Below are 16571 nucleotides of genomic sequence, written 5' to 3'. Positions count from 1 at the left end.
TCTTCCTTTTCCAAACACTGTCTTAGAAATGGGGTTTCATCCCTTCTCCCTTTGCCTTCTCTAGGATCCAGTTCTAGAAGAATCCCCCTCTCTTTTACTTTAAAGGGGGACAATTTCTTTCCTCTGCCTATAGATGTGCTCGTTCACGTTTCTCAAATGTTAAGGGGAAAATCTTACCTGGATATGGCTGCTGTCCCTACTTTCTTTAATGTATTCTTTCTTCTTTCTTCATCTCTTTCTTCTCCTCTTTCTCTTTCCCTTGCTTTCCTTTCTTCCTTCCTCTCTTTTTATTTCATTTATAAACCACTCTCTTTAAACTTCTGAAAACTTGCTTATGTCTCCTCCACTCAGAGATCATTTTCCTTGATGCTTAAAGGTTCACCAAACTTGACCCAGGCACTGGAGTACACATTGGGCATAACAAGATAAAGAAGGACAATTCTCCTTTCCTTTCTCTTTTACCTATTTCACCCAAGGAAATCCTTTTCTGACTTCCTTATCCTGTCAAGGGAGTGCCACCCTTCCCATCACTCAAGCCCCACACCTGAGAACCAAAGTCAATGTATCGTTGTCCTACCCTTTATGAACATGCTGCTGCCTGGGTCTGTGGAGTCTTTTGTCATACCCCTTTTCACCCACTTCTTGTCTAGGTTTCTGGCACAGGTCATTGGTTTTCCTATCTGTTCTGCCTGAAGCTATCTTTATGTTACCATTTCCTCCTGAACCTCCAGTAGGTATCTGTAGTATCTGTTGCTTCCTCCGACACAAGTTCTCTACATAAGTATGACCCTCTACCAGATTAGCCCAAATCTCCTCCATCACAGACTGCATGCAATACTGCTAGCTTTCCTTCTTTTGTGCTCAGGGTCAGGTCTTGCCTCTGGCTAGAAATTGCACTTCCTCCACCTTCTTGGCCCACTGGAAGCTACATCCATCCTTCAAGGCTCAGCATTAACAACTCTCATATGTAGGCTCTTTCAACCTCCTTCCTGAGAGCCCCCAGGGACTTTCCTCTACATTCTTACACACTTGAAGGTAAACTGGAGCCATACTCATCTGCCATGTTATTTCTACTAGACAGTCACCTCCCTGAATGGGACTGCTACCTCTCATCGTGCACTACTTCTCAGCTTCCTAGTTGCTCCTTACCACCACCAGACACAGGATTATGACATGAACTCAATTTAGGAAAGCAGTTCAACAGCTGACCTGTTTTGATCTGTATATTTTATTATTTGGGTGACTTATTTAAAATTTTTAATGAATCACGTTTAGTAGTTAATAGCTAAATAACAACTGAGTTTTGCAAAAACTTCGTATGAGCAATTCAGTTCATATTTTCTCCTACTGTATAACGTTAGTGACATATAAGGAAAGAAAGGGATTTCTAACACAGATGTGGAAAATGTGTCCAAGTACTGTAACCTTGTAAGTCAACCCTTCTGTGACTGCCTCTAATGACAGAACACTGAATTCCAGGTTTTGGTGCTAGACCACAATACTCAGAAAGATCTATTCTATTTGCTATGATTTTTCCATCATGTTCTAATGAAAACATTTAATTAAAATTCTGTCATTGTAAACCTCCCATGGGAATTTACCTCAGTGGCAGAGTGCCTGCATTGCTGGGTTCCATCCCCAGCACTTCCCCAAACAAATAATAAAAACCTTCCTGGGCAGAAGTCACTTATAGACTAGAGAGACAAAAGATAATCCCTGCCTTGATAAGCTCCCAGTATAATGTGTGGGAGGTGTTGGTAAAGGCAATTACAGCATCATTATCACAGAAGGCAGCTGAGCTATGTGTTCCAAAAGAGGGAACCAGGCAAGCCTAACAATGAAATGTAACATGGACCAACTCTCTCTCACAGAAGACCACACAGAGTATGGGACAGCAACTCAGACTGACCAAGAGGTTGAAGGATGAGTGTGTGGAGGGTAAGCACTAGAGAGAAAAGAAGATTGCATGTAAAGTTGACAGAAAAGTTCAATCTAAGAAAGAACTTTGTAGGCCAGAGGGCCTCAGGCAATGCTGCATGGTTACAGTATAGACTAAGAGCTGTGAAGTCACTGAGGTTTATTGGGAAGGGGGGTGGTGCAGTGGCATGATTACATTGTTTCTGTTGTTGTTTGTTTGAGACAGGTGTATGCAACCCTTGGGAACTAGAAGCAGGCCTTAAACTCACAGTTTGCCTCTGTCTCCTGAGTGCTGGGATTAAAGGCGCATAACACCATGCTGGCAGCTTGGTTATATGTACACTCAGATCAACAAAAGCACAAGGAATAGCACTGCACAGGGTAAGCTGGAAGGGGAGGAAATGGACAGAAAGGGAACCAGTTGGGAAATTGGCTTAGATGAAGAAGCACAAATAGAAACAGGGAGAAAGAATTGAGTTCCCAATGAGGAGGACCTGCAGAGGCTGCAACTGATGAGCCTATGGGAGCGAGCCAGGGAACAATGAGAAAGGTGCCCTCTGGTTATCGAACATGAGCAACTGAGGATACTCAAGCTTCCAGGGCACAGGGGACAAGAAGCAGGCATTAGGAACTGCAGAGAGGTTAGGGCACCAAAGAGCTGGCAAAGCACATGAACTTCTGGAGGAGTCTCGAGGCTTGTGGTAGTTAGACTCACTCCCGGACAGTGTCAGGGCTAGATTTAGTAGTCATCTACACAGACACAGCAGCATTAACTTCAGTTATGGGAGTAAATGAGATGATTATGGCAAAGCCACTAACACGAGGGGAAGTGAGGGCTCAGGGCAGAACACTGAAAAGACAGTTACACTGAAGGGAAAGGCAAAGGCAGTACAGACTGAGGAGGAAAGTCAAGATGGCCCAAGAACACAGGAGCCAAGACACAAGAAGGAGTTCAAGCTTGTTGAAAGCTAGGAAGAGATCAAACTCAATGAAGATGGAAGTGACACACTAGATTTGGCCAGTGGCAGGTCAAGAGGTCTGCATAGTGACTGTGATAAAATATCCCGACCAAAGGAACGTAAGGGATACAGGGCTTTTCTTCACTTACAGTTCAAAGGTACAGTTCCACACTGTGGGGAAGTCACAGTGCCAAGTACTTAAGGCAGCTAGTCACAGCATGTCTACAGTGAGGAAGCAGAGAAGGGTAAATGCTGATGGTCAGCTAGCCTGCTCTTTTTTCTGCACTCCAGCAGCCAAACCCAGGAAAGGGTGCTGCCTACTTCTAGAATGCCTCCTCTCACCTCAATTAACCTAATCTAAATAATCCCTCCCAGGTACGCTCAGGAGTTTGTTTTCTGAGTAACTGGAGATTCTGGCAAATTCAAAATGAACACTATCACAAACCCCAAGGAGAGGCCAAAAATGAAGCTGGATCCTGACATGGGCTGGAGGGATGAATGAGTCAGAGGTGAGCATAGGCTAGACTATTTCTTTCCAGAAGTTTCATATTCAAATGAGAGAGGAATAGTTTAAGGGGAAAGCTGGCCTGACACTTGCAATTTTTTAGGGGAATAAACCTTAAAAGAGACAGAAGATGCCAGAGAAAAGAGATGGCTGATGACTCAAGATTTGGTTGGAGATGGAATAGGACTTGGGCTTTCTCAAACCTATTTGTGAGCTATTCCTCAAATTTCTAATAGCACAGAGGCAGATGTGTACAAATTGAGATATAATATGTTCCCTGAGAAATTATAAATTTCAATCTGACATTCATAATAGTTTAAAAGATCTAGTCCCATAAATCTTTTTATCCTGATAGTTAAAAATATTAAATACAGAAATATTTTTTAAATCTTGTTTAATAAGAATGTAGAAAATGGACTCAAGGACATGATCTCCGTTTGTTCCCCAAACATCCTATTTTTATCTACAATCAATATAAGGCCATAATGGCCATAGTCTGTGTGAAAGATTTCTCCCTTCTACCACGTGGGAACTTCCTGTGACAGAAACGGGTAAGAGAAGAGAAAAGCCTTCTCTCACTACAGAAAAATCCCGTACCTTTAGTGAAAAAGAAAAAAACCTCACTATGATGAAAACAAACAAAACAGAACAAGAAAAAAGAAAAGAAAGAAAATTTTAACGCAAGGCAATTCCACATGCTCAGTTCAGTTTACAACATAGTTATCTTTTACTCACAACAAAACTGTTTCGGCTGGAGGTGGAGCTAGCCTGGCATGCATGAAGTCTTGGGTTCCAAACCCAACACCACATAAAACATGCACTATAATCCCAGTACTGAGGAGGTGAGGGCAGTAGGATCAGAAGTTCAAGGTCATCCTCAGCTATATAGTGAGCTTGAGGTTAGCCTGGGCTATATAAAACCTTGTCTAAAGATAGTAATTAAATAAAATTCTTTATATATTTTAAAAGAATTATTTCCTTGCTCTCTCCTCAGTGGGTATTCATTTCCAGGTTTGTTGAGGGGGGAAGAAGACGCAAGCAGGGCATGACTGGAAGAAAACAAGCTGAGCATGGTAGCACAGGCCTGTCATTCCAATGCTCAGGAGATCGGGGAGCAGGATCATGACTTTCAGGCTAGCCTGGGCATCACAGTGACTTCCAGGCCAGCCTGGACTACACAGAGAGACACTTCTCACCACCACCAGAAAAAGGGAGGTTCATGGTTGACTCAGAATATAAAGACTCTTTGAAGAACTACACTGCTGGAAGAGTTGAGCTTGGTCATGTGGAATTAAACTTACCTCAATGGCTTCGTGAAGAGGGAGGGATAGTTTTTGTTTTTTGGTTAGATATCTCTCTCTGTGTCTCCCCCTCTTCTTTGTGTGTGTATGCATGAGCAAACATGTGCCATAGTGTCTGTGGAGGTCAGAGGACAAATTTACAAGAGTCAGTCCAGGATCATGTGGGTCCTGGAGACTGAACTTAAGTCCTCAGGCCTGGAGGCACCTTTACCTGCTGAGCCATCTCGGCAGCCCATGGAAAACTTTTTAGAACATATAATACTTATCTTTTGGATTAGTCATAGATTCTAACTAATTAAATGCTTAAGAGATCCATCCTACAAATATGTAGTAAATGCTATCAAATGACATTTGAAATGCCATTTTTAAACAAAATAAACCTGCCTTATTGAGCTGCTGGTTGTGATGCCTCCACAACATAACTGTATCTTAGAAATACATTTGCTGGGTTTCAGTAAGCAGTAGAGTGCTTACTTAGCATGTATAAAGCCCCGGGTTTGATCCCCAACACTCCATGAACCAGGCATGGTGGTACATTCTCATAATCTCAGTACTTGTGAGGTAGAGGCTGGAGGATCAGAAGTTCAAGGACATCCTTCACTACATTGTGAATTTGTGGCCAGTCTGAGATACATGAGACCCTGCCTCAATTGGAGGAGGAGGAAGAAGAGGAGGAGGAGGGGGAGAAGGAGAAAGAGGAGGAGAAGGAAGAGGAAGAAGAGGAGGAAGAGGAAGAGGATGAGGAAGAAAAGGAGGAGGAGGAAGATGAAGAGGAGGAGGAAGAAGAGGGGGAAGAGGAAAAAAGAAAGAGGAGGAAGAAGAGGAGAAGGAAGAGGAAGAAGAGGACGAGGAGGAGGGTGTATTTGTTTAAATGGCTTTTAGAATCAAAGGATCCCTTCCTATTTATAAGTAGTACCACAAAAGTCTGACTTGTTAAGCACCAAAGTGAAGAGCACTGAACTACAGGAAGAGCTCACAGTGGTGCACTAAGCCACCTTACCCTCTCCCTTTCACAGGCACACTCAGGCTGGGAGCACAGGAGGCTCCAGGCTCATGGGTACTCTCATCAGCCTTCTGCTTTCACACACACTAGCAGGGAGGAGACCTGCTCCCTCTACAACTGCTTAAAACATATTAGAAGTGTCACACCAGGAAACAAAGCAGTGAGTGAAAGAAAGAGAAGCGCAGTCCACAGGCAGTTTCCATAGAGGAGATACTGCAGAACTTTCTGATGCTTAGGGGAGCCCTGGACTTTACCAGACTGTGGGCCAGAGGAAAGGCACATCTCGTGAGGGTCTCAAACATATCTCTTCTGCTGTGACCTTCCTGCTTCAATGCAAACCTCAGGTTTCTCATATCCTAGAGGCAAAGGAGAAAACAGAGTTCAGTCCTCAAGGAAAGTCAAGTTAATTAGCAAGAAGTCTCTTCAATTAAGGGAGAAGATTCACTTACCTACAAGGACAATTAATGTACACTAGTAAGTAAAATTGCTGTTTTATATGATATTTTGAAATATCCAGTTTAAGAACCCCTGAAAATATTTCCATTTTAATCAAGAAAATAACAACAAACCACTTCTGCAGAAATTAGACTGTTTCCAAATAAAAACACTAAAGAGACGACAGCTAAAAATCATTTCACAAAAAAGAAAAAAAAATCTGAACTCTGCTTGTACATTATCTGTAGCTATGTTCACTGCTTTCCAAGGAATTTTAATTATTGAACAGTATTTAAATCATAAAACTTTTCAAAAGAGTACTTGCTATCAAATACAACTTCCACATTGTTAAACATGTTATTAAATACAAACACTCTTTCCCTAAATGATTGGCATTTTATGTTCTTATACAAATGATGTAATAAATTTTTATTACCCAATTCTTTCAGGGTTCTATATAAACTACATTAATGTACCCATATTAGATATAATTTTACTTTTAGGAACTATAAATTAATGATCAAAATCAGATTTCAAAGGTAGCTTTTGGGCCTGGAGAGATGGTTCAGTTGGTTAAGGGTACTGGCTGCTCTTCCAAAGGACCTGGGAACTAACAAGCATCTGGAATTCCAGTTCCAGGGGACCGTACACACTCTGCTGGCCTTCGTGGGCACTGCATGACATGGGCACACTTACATACATGCAGGTATAACACTCATACACATAAAGTAAAAATAATAAAATATTAAATAATAAAGGTAGCTTTCCATACACATCTCTTTGTTAGATAAGACTTTTAAACTGGAGCTAAATGAAACAGGGTCCTCTAATTTGTATTAAATATAGTATTTTATCTTATTTTTAAGGCTGGAATTTTTTTATAGGTTGTCTTTTTAAACAATCAATCATAGAACCTGGGATTATCTCAAGACTGAGCTAGACCCAGCCCCTGGCCTCTTGTATATTACAATATTCATGTTTTGCAGAGTATTTTATTATATTTAGAATATTTTTAAAGATTTATTTTATTTTTATTTGTGTGTGTATGTGTGTCTGTGTGAATATGGGTAGGTGCTTATAGAGGCCAGAAGAGGGTGTTGGAGCCCCTGGAGTCACAGGTGATTGTGAGCTGCCGGATGTGGACGTTGCAGTAAGTGCTCTTGGTTGCTGAGCCATCTCTCTGGCCCCAAGAATACTTTCCACTTTACAATTTTTCAGTCTGAAGAGCCAGCAAAGGGTTTGCTGTATACAAGGCATTCCAAAAGGCAAGTGAAGTGTGCAGTAGAGTCTATGACCACTTAGGAATCTGCTAATGAAATAGAGTCTAAGGCCACCTGAGATCAATCCCACTGAAAACAGGCAGACTCTGTGTAGCCTTTGCCAGCTCCAGGATTCTGTGCTTTGTCTTTTGCATTTTGGGGGGGGGTATGTGTGAAATCCAGGACTTCACACATGCCAGGCAAGCACTCTACCACTGAGCTACACCCCAGGCCCATGCTAAAAGCATATAACTGAACAAAGTTCAACAACCAATTTATATCACCTCCCGTGAGACCCAGGTATTAGTTGCTGGTTCCTGATACAAAGCAATAGTCAGGTGAAGGGAAAAGTCATTTCAATGGGATGAGATACAGTAAAACAGTTTACAAGCAGCCATGGCAGACAATGGCTAGCTACAGACTGGCAAGGCTAAGGACCTGTGAGGAAGTTTCCTCCTAGCAGACACAGGTCACAGAGAATTATGCAGCGTCACTCTCTTAACCACCTCACCAGAAATTAGACTGTTTCCAAATCAATACTTATTGTGATTTATCAGTGATTCAGGTAAGTAATTTTCCGGTGTCAAAGCATAAGTGATTCAATCAACTTTCTGCCATCTGATTCAGATGCAATTACAGACAAAAAGAATTATTTCTTGCAAAACTGAACTGGAAAAGGCAAATGTTTCACTGACAGCAGATGAGGTGTGTACCAGACTAAGGAACATACATTCACTGGAAAGCTGCTCCCTGGTCTTCTGTGAGTTTGACTGCTCACCAGAAAAGGGTACCTGGGAAAGAGCCTTGTGGTATAAGAGTGTTCCTGTCAGACTCAACGTGCTTATCAACTGGGTCTTATGGCTCCTTTTCCTCCCGAGGCTGAACAAGGTCCTCTGGGATTGAGAGGCATTCTGCAAACATGGCTACTGGCAAGCAGAAACCACCATATGCATAGCTAGCCAAATGTGTAGTGGTTGTTCCTCTCTAATTTGGAGAGAAAAATGCAGTAGCATCCTGACTACTGACTACAGGTGCAAGGTGACCTAGGAGATAAGACAGCAAGTGCTGATCCCGCTGCAGTAGACTTCTCATATCAAGATTATGTCTGTCACTGAGAAAATGGAGTGTAGCCTCTTCTGACATCAGTGTTTCTGGGTAATCTTATGAAAAGGTTGTGCTACAGCTGGGCTTGCTAGCATATGACTGTCATCCCAGCACCTGGAAGGTAGAGGCAGAAGGATCAAGAGATCAAGACCAGCCTCAGCTACATAGGGAGTTCAGAACCAGCCTGGGTTGCATGAGATCCTGCCTAAAAAAATCAAAACAAAACAGCTGGGCGTGGTGGCGCACGCCTTTAATCCCAGCATCAGGGGGCTATGGCAGGCGGATCTCTATGAGTTCAAGGCCAGCCTGGTCTACATAGTGAGTTCCAGGACAGCTGGGGCTACAGGGAGACCCTGTCTCAAAAAGAACCGCCCCCAAATCAAAACAAAACAAAATATTGTACTAATCAATATTATAGGCCTCATGTATTTTAGATCTAAGCCAATTCCAGTAAAATGACATATTTGCCACTTGAGAATTTTGCCTGGTGGGTTGTTCCTAAGCCTTCTGTTCCAGAGTGTTTCATTAATTTGGAAGGATTACTATTTAAACCAGGTGTGGTGGCTCACAACTTTAATCTCAGCACTTAGGGGGCAGAGGTGGATCTCTGTGAGACTCAGGCCACCCTGGTCTACATAGTGAGTCCAAGGCCACCTGGGGCTACAGCAAGAGCCTGTCTCAAAAAACAAACAAACAAATAAATAAATACATACATAAATAAATAAAACTTTTCCTATTGATGAGGCAGTAAATACCCTATTAGTAGAATGAAAGTCACTTCATCTTCACCAAAATATCAACCACACTGCCTTGAGTGCTTTAATATAATCCTCCACTCCATGACTCCTTTGACACATTCAAAGACTCTTTCTTCAAAGTAAATTACCATACTTCTAGGCCTGAGAGGGTAGTCACTAACTGGATGGTAGATAGGGGAAAAAAAAACCAAAAACAGTTCAGATTAAAACAGAAGCAAAAAAGGCCAAGGTAGGGAGTAGTGGGAAATCTTGGGGCAACATTAATTCCCCAATGTTCATATTCATCTTGATCTTTTACCACCTGGAGAGGAAAACAGTGTATTGTATCCCCAATCCAAACAGAAGTACAGGTTCTTAGCTTTTAGAAATTACAGCACCTGGGACTAGGAAATGACTTGGGTTTTAAACCTGGTTCTTTCATTGTTTTCCTGGAAATGCCTAGGCAAGTCATGCCACTTCATGAAGGCTTCATTTCCCTAACTGCAGAATAAAGACTTGAACTAGATAGGGCTCAGCAACTCCAGCCAAGTCAGCTCTTGTATAGACCTTGTGCTAGAATAGCTTTAGTTGTCAACGTGACACACCTGGGAAGAAGGAACCCCGAATGGAGAATCGCTTCCATTGGATTGGCCCGTGGACACGTCTGTTGGGCATTTTCTTGATGAGTGATGTGGGAGGGCAGTGCCACTCCTTGGCAGATGGCCCTGTGTTGCCTAAGAGAGCAGGCTGAGCATAGGCCAGGGAAGCAAGCAGTAAGCAGCGTTCCTCCATGGTCTTTGCTCCAGGTTCTGGCCCTGAGTTCCTACCTTGGCTTCCCTTGATAATGAACTGTGTTGTAAACCAAATAAACCCTTTCCTCCCAAGTTGGTTTTGGTTGGTGTTCTTATCACAGCAACAGAAAGTAACTAAGAGAGACCTCAAGCCAAGAATGCTATATATAAAGTATTGAAACTGCAAAAAATAAAGTAGAATACATAACAGATATCTTATGTGACCTACCTTGTCTACAATATTTGCTATCTGCCTTTTACAGAAGAAGCTTGCTGACCCCTGCACTAACACAATATCTGAACAGTCACCTGGGACATTTAAAGGTATTCCAACTTTCTGGGTCTTGGCCTTAAGAACTCAAAGATCTACATTTTTCAAAAGCTTTCTGGATGTATAGACTTGAGAACTAGTGGAATAAATTACACCTAACCCCCTCCTGGCTCCTTCTAGAACTGAGCTCAATGCTACAGACACTAGTCTTCTGACACTCAATGCCTCGACAGCAGGTTTCCTTACTAGAAGTCTCAACTTCATTGTTCACAAAGTGGTTACTTCCTCATATCTGGAGTTCAGCTTTGCGACTCATAGGGTCATATTAGTAAAGCTCCCTAACTCTTCTGGAATGTTCCATCTATACTATGTCTGAAAGGGCTCTGCTGAGAGTGGAATGTGTTTGGATGGACACAAACACGCAATAAATGGTTACTCTAACAATTGTCTGAACTTCATTACCCACCAAATATCAGCTCACCAATGGAAATAAAGCAAAAAGTACAAAAGTTGTTACAGGTAAGGAAGGACACAGAGGCAAACTCTCTTCTCTTCCTTCTGCCTTTCTGTCTAGCTGGTGACATATACTACCACGAAGAGTCATAAAAATAGTCCTAACCTTTGACTTAAGCATTTCAGTCCTAAAAATTTACAATTATCATCCATTCAATAGTAGGAAAAGATGATGTACATGAAAATGCTCAATGGGGACCAGAGGTGGCTAGCAGGACCAATATCAATCAATTCAATGGGACACACCACTGTTAAGACAGTTATGGTACCTGGACCACCTGGAGAGGACTGAAGTAAAACTAAACTCAAGAAATTTCACCAACTTTTCTTCGGCTTCACTCAAGTTAACAAGCTGAGTAGTTTCTCAAGGCCTCAGTCTTGAGCACAGTGGGTTCCTTGTATGGGAACTCTCTCCCCAGGCACTTTTTGAAATCTCAAATCACAACAGATGGCCCACTTCTAGGACTTTACATTAACAAGATATTTTAATTTTTTACAGCCCACATTAACTTTCTACTATTGAGTCAACACTAAGGTGTCTTTTTCTTGCTTTAAGAAAGTACAGAATCTCTTACTTTACAAGTAATATCTAGACCATAGGAATTTTCTCCTCTACTTGTCGCGCCTCCCATTTTTTCAATTCTTGAGATCACACCCAGAGGAACATCAAGTATCAGAGCAGAATCCTGTAATGGACAAGAATGCAAAAGTCAGCATAATGAAAACATCAAACACATGCGTAAAGAACCATAAGCTGTCAAGGTGGGGTTTTTTGGTTTTGTTTTTTTGTTTTAGTCTATTCACCACTTCTGAGTAAAAATAGGATCTAGCTCATACATGACAGAGCAAGTGTGAACACAGTCAAGTGTGCGATCAAGACACGTACCCCAACTCTGCAACTGCGCATGGCCTAGGGGACAAAGCCTGATCTCTTACTTACATAATTTCAGGCCCTGAAGGTTACAGAAAGCCTATTTCTGTAGGTTCTCTCCCACAAAGCTCTGACTTCCAGTTGAGTACATCCTTCTCTATTCTGCAGACCATTTTACTACAGCCAGGGCCATGCACTTTGCTCAAAGTATGCCTTTGGCCTATCTCTCTTTCCTAACAACCAAGTTCCCCTCATGAGGGGAGCTTCGGCTCAGCTTTGTTTTTCCAATTAGATCAAGCAGCACTAGTGACTTCCTCGTCTGAGGAAGCATTTAAGTTAGATTCCCATTAGATCACCTGCCTCACTGTCTTATCCCCATGAATGTATTTCCTCACTAGATGTCAAACGCCTGGCCACAGCACTTATTTAAAGCATGGATGTACTTCCCAAGCAATCAGAAGGGCCCAAATGCACAACAATGCTCTGCAGTCTGTTGGCCAGTGCCGGCTGTGAGCGGACCACAGCCTGCCGATGCCATGGAATTCTGTTAGACAAGCAGAATCACATCACAAGATGAGGACAGCAAATGCCACAGCTGACATTCGCCTGCCACAGGGGCTTCTCATTTTATTCTCACAACTATTCCAAGTCAAAGATGAAGCAGCTCTGTTTGCCCACGTGGCAATCCAGGTCTAAAAAGCTTCAGTATCTTGCTTAGGAAATATGAAGGGAGGTTGCTGTTCAAGCCAAAGGGTAGTAACATATACAAAAAACAGTCATAAAAATATCCTAACCTTTGACTCAATCATTTTACTCCCAAAGAACTTAGAGCTGTCATTCAACACTGCAAAAACAAAATGAACCAACGAAACAAACAATAAATACATAAATAAACCCCAAAACTGTGCACACACAGGTTCCAAGGGGGAAGAATTGGCGAACAGAAAGGTCAGTATCAGTCAATTTAAAGGGGCATATGTACAGCTATTAGGATAAGTATGGTATCTGGAGAACTAAGTGGAAAACAGCAATATGCAAAACACACTAACTGCAATAACAGAACATACATAGTCACATAAATGAAAGTAAGTATGAAGGGCCCCACAGTTTAACCTGTGAATTACTTTCATTTCTTCTTTCACAATTTTGTGCATACACACACATACACTATCATATTCTCCTTGATCATCACTGATTAAATCCTCGCCCCTATTCTCTTATGCCCTTTTACCCTTCTCACAGAGCAGCTTCTTCCAATAGATGCCTCTTCTACTTTTGGTTCTTTCTTGTGACCCCTGAATTTAATTAGGGTTGCTTGCATGAGTACGGATGGGCAGTAATTTGAGACAATGGGCAACTTACCAGTGGCTACACCCCACTGAGGAATAGGACTCTGTCTCCCAGCCACTATTAACTGCCTATAGCAGCTCAGGGAGAGGTGAGGCCTTATGAGCTTCTCCCCCATCCATAATGGAAGGTTGATGGGCCCAATCTTGTGCTGGTCTTGTGCAGCTAGCCATAGCTGCTGTGAGTTCAAGGGTGCAACAGCCACGTCATATTCAGAAGATAGCATTTCACAGTACCCCTTCCTGTCATCTGAGTCCTACATTCTTTCTGCCCCCCTTCCATGATATCCCCTGAGCTTTGGAGGGGGTGATATAGATGTCCCATTCAAGGCTGAGCATTCAAGCTAAAAATTGCTTTCATGGTTTCTTTGATGACTGACAATAAGAATAAAGAATTTTAAAGGTAGCTGAATGGGGATACAAGGAAAAATACTTTCTTTTTAAATCCTTCTCCTTAATAAACTAGAACTACTAAGCATCTCCTCAAAAATATGTTCAGAATAATATTCAAAGAAGAGGACAAGAAACAGACTGAGTGAAGAGCACATGGGATGAGCTGGAATGGGGAATGAGAGGGCTGGAAATGACACAATTACACCACTCATATGTAAAAGTCTGAAAAAAATATGTTTAGGTCATGGATTCTTCAAAAATTCACTGAGTATAACTCTTTGGTTGTATGTATACCAGAGAACTAAGGATGTATGATACCTAGTAGAATTTTAGGGTCATCCTGCTGAATAATTAAAGCCAATATTGTAAGGTCATATGTGACTCCATTTATGTATCATCCTTTTTGTTTGAACTTTGCTTGCAGTCCAGGATAGCCTTGAACCTCTTATCTTTCTGTCCCAGCCTCCTGAGTGTTGGGATTACAGGCGTGCACTACTACGTCTGGCTATATAACTTAATTCCTTTTATTTATTTTTACATTATGTGTACGAGTGTTTTGCTAGCATGTATGTAAGTGTACCACATGTGTGCAATGCCTTCGAAGGTCAGAAGAGGGTGTCAGATCTCCTGGAACTGGAGTTATGGTCAGTTGTTAGCTGTTACGTGGGTTCTAGGAACTGAACCTGAGTGGTCTGAAAGAGCAGCCAGTACTTTTAACCAAGGAGCTATCTCTCCAGTCCCTATAACTTAATTCTTGAAATGACAAGACAGTAGAGGTAGGGAACTGAGAAATAATTGCCAGGAGATGAGGGGAAGGGAATGTATGAAGTTCTTTTATGGTAATGTAACAGTTCCATGTCTTCATTGTTGATGATGGTTACCTGGGATCAAATGCCACAGAATGTACACACACATACACACCTTGCAAAATTTAAGTACTGGTTATCTGTACCGTGCTAAGCAACTGACTCCCTCCATTCTTCCCTTAATCCATCCCTCCTTCCCTTCCTTCCTTCCTCTACCCTCCTTCCCTCCCTCTCTCTCTCCTTCTTATTGCTTTCCTTCCCTGTGTGACTGTGGCGTGTGTGGTGTATGCTCACGTGTGTGCAAAGGCCACAAGTTATCACCAGCATGCCTTAGCAATTTTCCTATCTCCTACCCCCACAACACTAGGGTTATAGGTGTGTGTATAGTCACACTTGGCTTTTTGAAATATAATTTTATTTTTATTTCATGTGTATGTTTTATCTGAATGTATTTAAGTTCACCATATGCATGCAATGCCCACAGAGACCAAAAGAGGGCAATGAATCCCTTGGATCTGGAGTTATGGATGGTTGTTAGTCACCATGTGAGTGCTAGAAAGCAGATCTGGGTCCTCCGCAAGAACCACCAGTGCTCTTAACTGCTGAGCTATCTCTCCAGCGTCTCCCAAACAACTTTCTGGTTGATCAAGCAATATAGTTATTGGGGTCAGCTGGGAGATTGGTACATGAGACCTCTCTGTAGTATTTCTATAAGATCATGTGAGTTTGTAGTTATGTGAAAATAAAGATGTCAAAAAGTTTAAGTTCAGTTATGTAGAGAAAAAAAAAGCACAAACTCTTAACATAGACAAAACTGGCTCAACTCCAAGTTCTGACATTTATTAGCTGGCGGAATTGGACAAGCTACTGCTATCACTCAGTCACGTTGTCTGTACAGTGGTGATTCGACATAATGGATTTAAAGGAGGTGGCGCACTGCCTGCTGATGGTAGTCAAGAAATAATGGAAGTTGTTATTATCATTATCATGATGTTAAAGCACAGATTAATATTTGGAAGATATGACTGTGCTCTGCAAACATAGCAGATGAGCACACTCTAGCAAGCATATGGCAGCACTTCATCTTTGCACCTATACGGAGCCATTTCTAGCTGTTGTGTGCATTGCTATGAAATACTACGCATTTTGCAACATGACTGAAATCAAACCCCCTAATGAGAAAACCACTACTTAGTAACATACATACAGCTAGCTGGGTGTGGTGGCACATGCCTGCAGTCCCAGTACTCGGGAGGCAGAGGTGGGCGGATCTCTGTGAGTTCAAGGCCAGCATGGTCTACATAGTGAGTTCCAGGCCAACTGGGGCTATAGGGAGACGCTGTCTCAAAAAACCAAACCAAAACAAAACAAAAAAACATACACACACCTGTACCTTATAATGTATTTACTTCTCACTATAACCCAGCTATTCAAAAAGGATATTATCATGCAATGTGTTATTATTCTTGGACTCTACTGAGACATGTCAGTGTGTGTATTCCTAAGTGTCAAACTTATACCTATAGTCAAATACTAGATGCTAAATACAAGTCTGACAATCTAATATCAACATGGAAGTAAGAAAATTTTCATGTGTGTTTTACCTCTAATGTATGTAAGTGTACCCATAGATGCAATGCTCTCGGTGGCCAGAGAGGGTGATGCATTCCCTAGAATTGGAGCTACAGACAGTTGTTAGCCTCCATGTGGGTTCTGGGAACCGAACCTGGGTCCTCTGCAAGAGCAGACAGTAGTACTCTTAACTACTGAGCCATCTCTCCAGCCCCAAAATGTAGGGATGACTTTTATAAAATGAACTGAATCTACACTAATGACTTTTAATTAACCTTGCCAAACTCACTGACCATGTGCTCTTGGGTCTTGTGACTTGGGCACCTGATCTTGTTTCCTTGGAAACCTCAGTTTGGTACTCCATTCAAATACACACACACACACACACACACACACACACACACACACATATTTGGTCTTTATGAGACAGGGTCTCAATGTAGACCCAGCTGGCCTGAACTCACTATGTAGACCAGGCTGTCCTTGAACACACAGCGATCTGCCTCTGCCTCCTAAGTGCTGGGATTAAAGGCTTCTGTTCTAGTTTGTTTCTCCACTGATGTGACAAAACACTCTGAACACTACCAACTTGGGGAGGAAAGGGTTTATTCAGCTTACATCTCCCAGGTTGCAGCTCATCAGGGAGCCCAGGGTAGGAACTCAGGGCAGGAACCTGGAGGCAGGAGCTGGAGCACAGGCCAAGGAGGAACTCTGCTTACTGGCTTGCTTCCTGGCCCCTGCTCAGCCTGCTTTCTTATGCAACACAGGTCCACCTGCTCCGGAGTGGC

The 16571-nt window shown here is 42.2% G+C and overlaps 1 protein-coding gene across 4 annotated transcripts in view; it reads right to left on the bottom strand.

Moving 5' to 3' along the window:
• Mtm1 (myotubularin 1) overlaps positions 1-16571 on the bottom strand; it is a 135045-nt gene that overhangs the window by 66004 nt on the left and 52470 nt on the right. For all 4 annotated transcript variants that reach the window (XM_029561809.1, XM_008829478.3, XM_008829479.3 and 1 more), the window contains 2 exons: positions 11371-11481; positions 5940-6041 (listed from right to left, as the gene is read on the bottom strand). In XM_029561809.1, the coding sequence (XP_029417669.1) occupies positions 5940-6041; positions 11371-11481 (213 nt within the window). The remainder of the gene's footprint in view (positions 1-5939; positions 6042-11370; positions 11482-16571) is intronic.

This window comes from Nannospalax galili, unplaced genomic scaffold (assembly GCF_000622305.1).
Source record: "Nannospalax galili isolate Female #2095 unplaced genomic scaffold, S.galili_v1.0 scaffold513, whole genome shotgun sequence".
Classification (NCBI taxonomy): Eukaryota; Metazoa; Chordata; class Mammalia; order Rodentia; family Spalacidae; genus Nannospalax; species Nannospalax galili.
Note: the sequence above shows the minus strand (reverse complement) of the source record. Positions and strands in the feature narration are given on the sequence as shown.